This window comes from Onychostoma macrolepis, chromosome 13, assembly GCF_012432095.1.
Source record: "Onychostoma macrolepis isolate SWU-2019 chromosome 13, ASM1243209v1, whole genome shotgun sequence".
NCBI lineage: Eukaryota > Metazoa > Chordata > Actinopteri > Cypriniformes > Cyprinidae > Onychostoma > Onychostoma macrolepis.
Genome location: NC_081167.1, coordinates 9306449 through 9316536, shown reverse-complemented (window position 1 = coordinate 9316536; position 10088 = coordinate 9306449). Strand labels below are relative to the sequence as shown.

Genomic DNA, 10088 nt, shown 5'->3' with positions numbered 1-10088 from the left:
TGCGCTTTTTTTTATTTTTGACTCAAAAAGAACCGGTTCATACGGGTCATTTGTTAATGAAGCCGACTACACTGGGCGCGCTGCGTGCGCGTGCAACCATCTTTAGTGACCAGTCTAGTGAAAGACGTGTTTTTTTGCCAATACGGTACTTTACGCTGTCATCGACGCGGCTGAAAAGTAGCACATGAAACACTGCTTACATTTATATTTCTGTGATATAGCACAGCTGCCACCCTGGTAGATTTGCCCCTGCTGTGATGTAAGACTAATTACACTCTTGGTTTAACTCAGCCTAAACATACTTTCATGATGTTATACTTCCTACATGTATCCTATGGTGTTGATTAATTAGTTAAAATAATTAGCTAAATTTGACAGACCACATCCTTTTCAGGCCTATTCTAAATATGCAATCATTGCTACATCCTCTGCAAGGAGATAGCATGATAATTATATTGAGGAAATGTTCTGTAGAAGAAAATGTGTACTTCCTCAAGTATTCACAGCAGTGATGCAAGTCTAACATGATCTGGGGCCGTATTCACAAAACAACTTAAGGCTAAAAGTAGCTCATAACTCGCAGATTTAGGAGAAAATCTTAAAAATAATGGCCGTGTCAATCCTAAATTTAGGACTCTTAAATTTTTGCTCTAAAGAGTATTTCACAAAACGTTTAGTGCTAAAACTAGCTCTGAAATCTGTGAAAGGTTACGAGTAGTGAAAAGTACTCCTGAGTCACTAAAAAGACCAAAACGACAAACTATCCTAAAATGTCTGTTGCCGGCAATCTGCCTCGGAACGTGAACATTTTAGAAACATTTGATGATAATGTGCTTTTAAAAAGGTATCGCCTTTGGTTTTGGAGGTTATCCCAACTTCAAATTTTCCTTTTGATTATATCCTTTTTTTTTTTTTTACATTTGCATGTATTATCAGCCACGATTACCCTACTCTATTAATTAAAAGGCTATTTATATGCATATACACTAATTGTTTTTGAGAAGCACACATGTAAGAGGCTGACAATTAGCTGAAAATATACTTGTTTAATTAGTGACACTTATCCTGCATTTTAAAATCTTTATTTGAATGTGGCAATTGATACAGTAACATATTGCACTCTACAATATTTCTATGAATAAATCTCTGACAGAGACTATCAGCCAATCACTGTGTGCATAGTTAGTACACCATCCATAGCAACGAGGTCAACCCCGCCCCCTTACTCTGAGCTTAAGACTTCTGTCTATTCCTTAGTAAAAGTTTGTCTCAGCAGCGTTGTGAATAGGTTTTAAGAGAAAACTCTTAGCTAAAAACTTTTACTGCAATTTAGGAGAACTCTTAGTGGTAAGATAAAACGTTTTGTGAATACAGGCCCTGATATCTAAGAAAAGGCTAAATTTTTTAAACTGTAAAATAGTGGAATTTTTTAGCTCCTATAGCTAAATAGCATGTTTACAAGACACAAAAATGTAATATATTTCATATTAAATATGCAAAAAAGTCTGTACAAATATATCACATAAAATACATGCATTTAAATAAAATGTGACTGTTTTAGTTTAAAAATCAGACTAAAATAAAAAAATAATTCTAAGGTTTATCAGTAGATTCTGATATTTGTGGAATAACGCGGGCCCCTACAGATAAGACGGGGACAGCAGAAGTGTTCCTTGCTGACTGGTGAGCCAAGTAAACACCAAAAGTCACCTAAGAGCAAAGAGCAGAGGAGAAAAGAGAAGTTACGTAATTTATAATTCATATACAGGAAATGTCATTTCTGTCTTCTTGTAAAAGCAATCAAAGGAAGAAAACACGAATAAGGAATTCTGTTTTTACAGACCTTTCCACTTCTGCATTCAGAAAGAGACCGAAGGGGTTCCTGGGTTCTAGAGGCTGATTTTTGATCAACTCCAATCATCTGACAGCGGCCACATCTCCCAGTCACCTTAAACAAAACACCAAGAAAAGAAAGACCTGAACATCTGTTTCAATTCCGGCTGATTATGATGTGTCAGCTGTTTCTTCTAACCTGAAACTGTGTGTCTCCTACTGTCAAGTGAGACCAGTCGTCTTCTGCAAACGCCTCCTGTCCAGAAATTACCAGATTTGCCCTGAAACGCTGGATGAGCTGCTCCGTGTCATGCCATGTTCCCTCATTCTCACTACTGTGTCTTAAACATGCCAAATATAACAAAAACATTCCAACGTAATGAAGTATTTTATGTACACAGAGTACTGGCTGACAGAATTTAAAAAAGACAATTTAAAATTCATCTAATATGCATCTAATAGATAATCACATTTGGGTATCCTCAAATGTTATCCTACTAAATAAACAGCACTTTCTTGAAGAAGGCGGCACTGTATTGTTCATTTGTAGCTGGCATGACTATACCTGTTGGCAATGTGTTTTTGCAGAAAAGACACGCTGGCTCTGTTAATAAGCAGAAACTGAGCCTCATTCACCAGAGAGAGAGCAGTGGGACCAAAATTCCCCGCTGGACAGGAAGACATCATTAAGGTAAATTGCTTCTCATTATAGGGACATATAGAAACAAATGAAATAATTGACATACAGTGCAAGAGCAGAGCTATATCATGAATGTGGATAGCACAGCTATGATCATTTGGTCTCAAAAGAATATTATTAAAGTTGAATGCATTTTACTTATTCAATATACAGTGAAACTAATATGAATCTAAGCATTAACAAGGCTAATATTAATTAAAAATATTACATAGAGACTACAATATTAAAAAAACTGGATTTAAAACAAACAAATACAAATGCTGTATTTGACCTTTTTCTGGTCCTAATTTCATATCACGCAGGAATTCAGGTCTCTGCCTTATAAGATGACAAGGTTTTCCCAGAAACTCAGAAAGCCAGGTTGAAACTTCCTCCCCACAATCCACTGTCTGTACCCTACACCAAAGACAGATTCTTATGAAGCCATAATAATATTCATATTAAGCAAAAAAAACATTGAAGAAAAGGTTCAAACACATGAAAGTGTTTATAAACTTTTAAGCTCACCAAATGTATTGCATATTGCAATGATATAATTTTGTTTTTTTGGTGGGCTTGTGTTTTATCTTCATACCTGTCACCGCAAACTTTGCTCTGGGATGTTCTTAGATCTGAATTTGCTAGACTGGTCTCCAAGGGAACAGTGACTGGCTCCATGCCTGAGACAGGAGAGAATACATTATTTTAGCTTATTATTGGAGAGAATACATTATTTTAGCTTATCATTGAATACATTATAATACATTACTAAAGAATAAATATCATTAAAAATATGAACTTTAACCACATAATGACAGATATGAACAAAAACAAAAAACAAAGCTCAGTTTTTTGAGCATTACTCTCATAAAATAATAATGTGGTTTGTTTTATAGTGTCTTTTTCCACATAAAAAGGTAACATGGTTTCATCTTATATAATCACTGTACCACAGCACCACTTGAAAAGGCTCTGACTACTAAAAATTTTGGCTATTAAAAAGTGTATTTTATTTGCATAAATCACCGTATCTCATGATATGTCTGCAGTTGCTGTTTTTAAAAAGCTGTAGTGATGTGCATTGGTGCGCTCTGACCTGAGACCTGCAGCTGCAGTGTGTTAGAGGCCAGACAGATGATAGGGCGGATGAGACACAGCTTTGGCTCTCTTTTCTGGCTCAGACAAACTCCATTCTCATTCACAACCATCCACAAACGGTCATACAACAAACCCTGGGGTCCCAGTGGCCACTCTGTCACCTGTTAGGTCAATCACAACAACAGAGCACTTGCCATGAAATCTGATATCATTACATCAACCTGCTTTCATTGTCAACACAGAAGGATAACAAAAAAGCTTTCTCTACCTCAACTGATGCGCATGATTTGACAGGATAGATGAAGAGATTTGTTAGTGTGTGGATACTGCCATTGTTCTTTCCTTCTTTTGACACTGTGTCTTCAGATGGTGTTATTCTCTCAGGTGAAGGAGTGATAGTCTGCCCATTCTCATGCCCTAGTTGGCCATTTGGTAATGATGCTAGGTCATAAGATGCCGCTGACTCCATCAGTTCAGCTGACTTGAGCTTGGTTAGTCTCTTTTGGTCCAAAATTAGAGGTTTGTCCACAAAACAGTTCACAACAAACCGAAGAAAGTTCTGACAGTCCTCAAAACTAGACATGTATCCAAAAGACACACGGATGGATCCTGTGGGACGTCCCTCAATCAGATCAATGTTATCTCCACAGATGTGACCGGCCTTGAAAGCAACCGTTTATTAACAATTATTTCAAAAATCCTGTTATTTCTTGCTATCAGTTTCTGTCTGTCTGTCCAATTATCTATCCGTCCTTTTTCGTCATCTATCTATCTATCTATCTATCTATCTATCTATCTATCTATCTATCTATCTATCTATCTATCTATCTATCTATCTATCTATCTATCTATCTATCTATCTATCTATCTATCTATCTATCTGTCTGTCTGTCTGTCTGTCTGTCTGTCTGTCTGTCTGTCTATCCATCTATCTATCTATCTATCTATCCTTCCGTCTGTCCTTCCATCCATCCGTCCATCTATCCATCCATCCATCCGTCCGTCCGTCCGTCCGTCCGTCTATCTATCTATCTATCTATCTGTCTGTCTGTCTGTCTATCTATCTATCTATCTATCTATCTATCTATCTATTGTCTATCCATCCATCTATCTATCTATCTATCTATCTATCCGTCCGTTTGTCCTTCAGTCCATCCATCCATCCATCCATCTATCTATTTATCTGGCTCTGTCCATCTGTCTGTCCATTTTTCTGTCCGTCCATCTCTCCATCTGTCTTTCTAGCAAACATCAAAGTTTGTACTGGCGAAAATCCACTTACATGCAAATTACTTTTCACATTTTGGTTGCTGATAGCCAGATAATGTTGGCAGGCTCCTGTGTTGCAGAAACAGCCTGTGCGAATATGAATATTAAAGAGACTAGCCATTTTGTCCACCTGTCAAAAACAAACAAACAAATAGCACCGACATAAAGTAATGAACATTTTCTAATTCTTACATTTTAGACTGTCTTTATTATTTGAGATACATATTTTATATTTGCAATATTTGTTTATAAATATACTTCTTTATTTACAGGTTATTAAAATGAATTTGAGGAGAATATGTCAACTCCTGACTGACCTGAGAATACCCTACTGTTCGTCCATGACAGTCCAGCAGGTTAAAGTTGAGGATTGCACCCTGTTCAGCAATATTCTGAAAGTCATTATCACAGTGGATCTGTGCCACAGGTTTTCCATTGCTATGACACAGACAAGAGAGGACAATGTAGGTGTAGCGAGCTAATCCAAATGTGTGAAGCTGAATGTTCAGCATACTGCCTGAAAACCAAAACCATCCACTTTTAATGCAAGTCATTACAATGTGTGAATCATAACCATGTTGAGGACGTAAACCAAAAATTTCTGAACCTGTAAGTTTCTGAAGTGTTTCAAAGCCATGATGGAGAGAAATTATGTCAAGGAAGGAGATTGTGCCATCCTCAAACCTGATAAAGTTGTGGAAAAAGCAATTATGCATTAAACAAATTATGACAAGTAGCCTCTACTATGCTGCTTGCCAACAATTAAAGGTCAAATTCTTCCTGTAACATCCTACCTGCTGACTACATTTGGCTTTGGTACAAAAAAGTTATCTGCCACAAGATAAGCTGCTGCTGTCCCTCCTCCAAAGTAAGTTTTTCTCAAAACCTCAGCAGCCTCATTCCTCACCAGCAAGGCTCCGAGTCCAGTCGGGAAGCCGAACATTTTGTAGAAAGATATTGGCACAAAATCAGCGGGATATTGGCTTAGATCCAGAGGTGAGCAGCTTACAAAACAGGCAGCATCCAGGAGAACAAACCATCGACCGCGGTGCTCACATGCTGGATAGAGCTGCTGAGACTGAATTCCCTTCACATAGCTCAGAGGATACTTTCTGCCTGAGAAGTTGCTCTGGGCAGGATAACAGAAAAGATGAGGTGCAGAGCACTCCTCTCCATTTGTCTGTGTCGGGGGTTTTCTCGCTCTTCTCTCCACTTCGTGAGGTAGAACAGAAACTGTGCCAACTCCCTGGAGTGCGGTCACACCGCGAATGCCCACCACAGAGGTGTGGTTGTCAGTGAGATAGCAGAACTGACTTCCTGGCCCCTCATTTGATGCGGCCTTCCAGGGGAAAGTGTCAGCCACTAATTTCAGTGCTGCAGTACATCCTGATGTGAAAATCACAGAGTACTCTTCAGGACGTGTATTAAAATGTTCCAGTATCCTGCAAGGGTTCAAAACAAAGAGCTATCTTATCATTATGTACCTTATCTTATCTTCAACTATATATTATAACACACTCTTGTCTTATCATCAGATATTGAACAAAGTCTTATTATACTAATAATACTGCTTAAAATATTACTAATGCTGAATTCTCAATTCAGGCTTTCTTTGTAAGTGTTTCAAATCTTTTTGTTCCCTCTGTTTATGTTTTGTTTCTCTCTTGCAATGTTATTTTAGTATTATTTATGTACTATTACACGATTTATTCATATTTTAAATTAGCTTTTATTTTTATATTTTCAGTTTTCATTTCAATTTTAGTTTACATTTTTAGCAGTTTTGCTTGTCATTTTTGTTTTTAAAAATATTTTTATTTTGCTTTAATTTATTTTTAATCATTCCTTAATTTTAGCACTTTAACTTATTTAGTTCTAACTTAATTACACTGTAAAAAGTCATAAGTTGACTTAACTTATATGAGGACACCCGTTGCCTTAAAATTATTAAGTAAATAATAATAAAAAAAATAAGTTAAGTGAATTGTCAAGTTCACTTAACTTTTTAAAAATTATTATTCCCTTAATCATTTTAAGACAACGGGTTTCCTCAATTTTTTTTAAGTTACGTCAACTTATCACTTTTTACAGTGTAGTTGTTACGGGTAGTGGTTGTGGCGTGAGCAAACCCAAAACTTAAATGAATGACGAGAGAATGAAAACGGCTTCAACACACTTTCCCATTTATTAACATAGTAGAACGGACAAACACAAAGGGAGAACTGAGGACTTTTAAAGGAAAGGGAACAAAAGAGCAAACAACGTAATTCAAAACAGGTGGGGATAATGAGAGGTAATTAACAAGAAACAGAACCTAAACAAATAAGGAAAATGGGGACTAGGACAGGCAGACACGTTACAGTACCTCCCCCTCCCGGTAGGCGCGTCCCGCGCCGTAACAGTACAACCTGGGAGGGGGGTGGGAGCCCTGGACGCCGGTGCAGGACAGGGATACAGAGGAGGCATCCAGGGCGGAACAGGAGATTCTTAGAGGCCATGGCGGGTCAGGAGACTCCGGCGGCCATGGCGGGTCAGGAGGCTCGGAAGGCCATGGCGGGTCAGGAGGCTCGGAAGGCCATGGCGGAGCAGGGAGCTTGAGGAGCCATGGCGGAGCAGGAGGCTTGGACGACCATGGCGGATCCAGGAGTTTGGGCGCCCAAGACGGAGCAGAATTCACCGGGGAATAGCCCCCCCCCCCAAATTTTAAGGGTGAAATTAGGGGCTTTCTGTCTTAACGCGGACTCTTGGGGGCGCTCTGGAAGCGCGGACTCTTGAATGCGCTCGGGCAGCGCAGATACTAGGGAGGCGCCTTCGTGGCGCAGGCACAGGGGGGCGCTCTGGAAGCGCGGACTCTTGGGGGCGCTCTGGAAGCGCGGACTCTTGGGGGCGCTCTGGAAGCGCGGAGCTGGACGGAACCAGCGGAGATTCTTGAGGGCGCTCTGGCAGCGCAGATACTAGGGGCGCTCTGGGCGGACTCTTGGGGGCGCTCTGGAAGCGCGGACTCTTGGGGGCGCTCTGGAAGCGCGGAGCTGGACGGAACCAGCGGAGATTCTTGAGGGCGCTCTGGCAGCGCAGATACTAGGGGGCGCTCTGGAAGCGCGGAGCTGGACGGAACCAGCGGAGATTCTTGAGGGCGCGCTGGTAGTGCGGACTCTTGAATGCGCTCGGGCAGCGCGGAGCTAGGGAGGCGCCTTCGTGGCGCAGGCACAGGGGGGCGCTCTTGAAGAGCGGACTCTTGGATGCACTCGGGCGGCGCGGAGCTAGGGAGGCGCCTTCAATATTCCCAAGTGAACTTATAAAAGGGGAGATCCAGGAGGGCTAGGGCGGCGACAGCTTCCACGAACTCCATTCTTCTGTTATCGGTCCGTTCTTCTGTTACGGGTAGTGGTTGTGGCGTGAGCAAACCCAAAACTTAAATAAATGACGAGAGAATGAAAACGGCTTCAACACACTCTTTCCCATTTATTAACATAGTAGAACGGACAAACACAAAGGGAGAACTGAGGACTTTTAAAGGAAAGGGAACAAAAGAGCAAACAACGTAATTCAAAACAGGTGGGGATAATGAGAGGTAATTAATTAACAAGAAACGGAACCTAACCAAATAAGGAAAACGGGGACTAGGACAGGCAGACACGTTACAGTAGTTTCTAATTTTTGTTTCTAAGTTTCTAAGTTTTTAAAGGGTAAGTGTTCATCTCATATGTTTTTATTTTATTTTAATGACCAAAAAGTATTTTATTAGGTTTAATTTGTATGTGCATGTGTGTGTGTGTGTGTGTTTCCTATTTCTATTATAATTGTAGGCTATATAACTATGTAATTGTAATAAATATTTCTATGCTATAACTAACTGAAAATTCAGATGGTGCAAAAGCGCTTACCTGTATCTGACACTTTCCACAGTGTCATGTGTTAGTCTACTGCTAGGATTATGACTGTGAGGATTGCCTGACAAAGAAAAGTATGATATGATCTAAAGCAAACTATGATATTGATATTATTAAGTTGTGCTTTCAACAATGCATATGAAGGAACTCACCATAAACATTCCTAGATATATCATCATGAAATCCTTTAATCTGAGATTCAGGAAATAGCGTTGTCCCTGCATGATCAAGGTATGCAACACCTTAAAAAGAGAACGAGGAACCTATCAGCGTCTACTACTCTATATGTAATTCACATTGAGATCGACAGAGGGCACTGCATTCATTCTAACCAAATGACAATAACTAAAGCGAAAGTAAACATTGCAGCACTACAGGCCCACACTCTCAACCGCTGGAGAAGTTAGAAGGCTGCTTTTGTCGGTCTGATACAAAATCGGTTATTTATTAAACAAACAAATATTCGTATGTAGTTAAAGCGTGAGAGTAAGTACCAGCACCACATGCAGATTTGGACAGGTTACTGAACGTGAAGGAGGCTAAGGACTTCCTTTTACCTTTAATCCGTTTAAATTCCCGATCGATCAGTTCTTGTTGATCAACGCCGTAACCGTAATAGTGCCAGAAACCCTTAAAACTCTCAAAAGTGCACAAGTCCTGAAAGTCCTGTGAAGACTGAGTCTCCATATCTGTAGAGTCAGACAGACACAAGAGCTCCCTCTTTCGAGAATTTATATAACGCTTACCATGTCCAATTGATAGAACCGAGACTAAAGTCCAACAGCAGCGTGTCTGTTGATCTTTCTGCAGGACAAATATAGTGGAGTTTCATTAAAACCTCGTGATGTGTCTGAAACATGTCTGGTGGACTCACATGCAGAGGGAAGATAGCAACCTTAACAAAAGTATAAATACTGTACCTGATCACCTATCGTTATCTTGAAGTGGATTAATGTTTTTACTTCATTGATAAAAAAAATAAAAATAAAAAATCAGCATATGCAAAATCAGCATATGCAAATCAGCATATTAGAATGATTTCGTGACACTGAGGACTGGAGTAATGATGCTGAAAATTCAGCTTTACATCACAGGAATAAATTACATTTTGTAATAGATTAAAAAGAAAACAGTTATTTTAAATTGTAATATTGCTATTTTTACAGATTTTTTTGACAAAATAAAATGCAGCCGTGGTGAACATAAAAGACTTCTTTCAAAAAACATTTTAAAAAAAAGTACTGACACCAATGGTAGTGTACTGCTTATGTCTTTTATTTTAATTACAATTCAGTGCTACAGTTACCTTAGAAATTTGA

General features: G+C 39.4%; 1 protein-coding gene across 1 annotated transcript; it reads right to left on the bottom strand.

Moving 5' to 3' along the window:
• Positions 1 to 172: 172 nt before the first annotated feature.
• On the bottom strand, positions 173 to 9966 carry mocos (molybdenum cofactor sulfurase). The gene is made up of 15 exons (XM_058795131.1): positions 9327 to 9966; positions 8922 to 9011; positions 8764 to 8830; positions 5674 to 6321; positions 5487 to 5563; positions 5197 to 5396; positions 4893 to 5009; positions 3879 to 4271; positions 3609 to 3771; positions 3108 to 3192; positions 2805 to 2929; positions 2399 to 2501; positions 2033 to 2174; positions 1844 to 1948; positions 173 to 1710 (listed from the first exon to the last, which is right to left on the bottom strand). Exons 1-15 carry the CDS (start codon positions 9454 to 9456, stop codon positions 1594 to 1596), a joined length of 2562 nt encoding a protein of 853 aa, XP_058651114.1. The 5' UTR covers positions 9457 to 9966; the 3' UTR covers positions 173 to 1593.
• Between the last annotated feature and the right edge of the window lie 122 nt (positions 9967 to 10088).

What these genes read in the sequence shown, in the direction of transcription:
- mocos (XM_058795131.1), bottom strand. Translation starts at nt 9,456, where the DNA reads ATGGAGACTCAGTCTTCACAGGACTTTCAGGACTTGTGCACTTTTGAG. An exon ending in AGCAAAGTTTGCGGTGACAG is followed by an intron (nt 2,930 to 3,107) that starts GTATGAAGATAA and finishes TCTTTGGTGTAG; the next exon opens with GGTACAGACAGTGGATTGTG. An exon ending in TAGGAGACACACAGTTTCAG is followed by an intron (nt 1,949 to 2,032) that starts GTTAGAAGAAAC and finishes GTTTTGTTTAAG; the next exon opens with GTGACTGGGAGATGTGGCCG.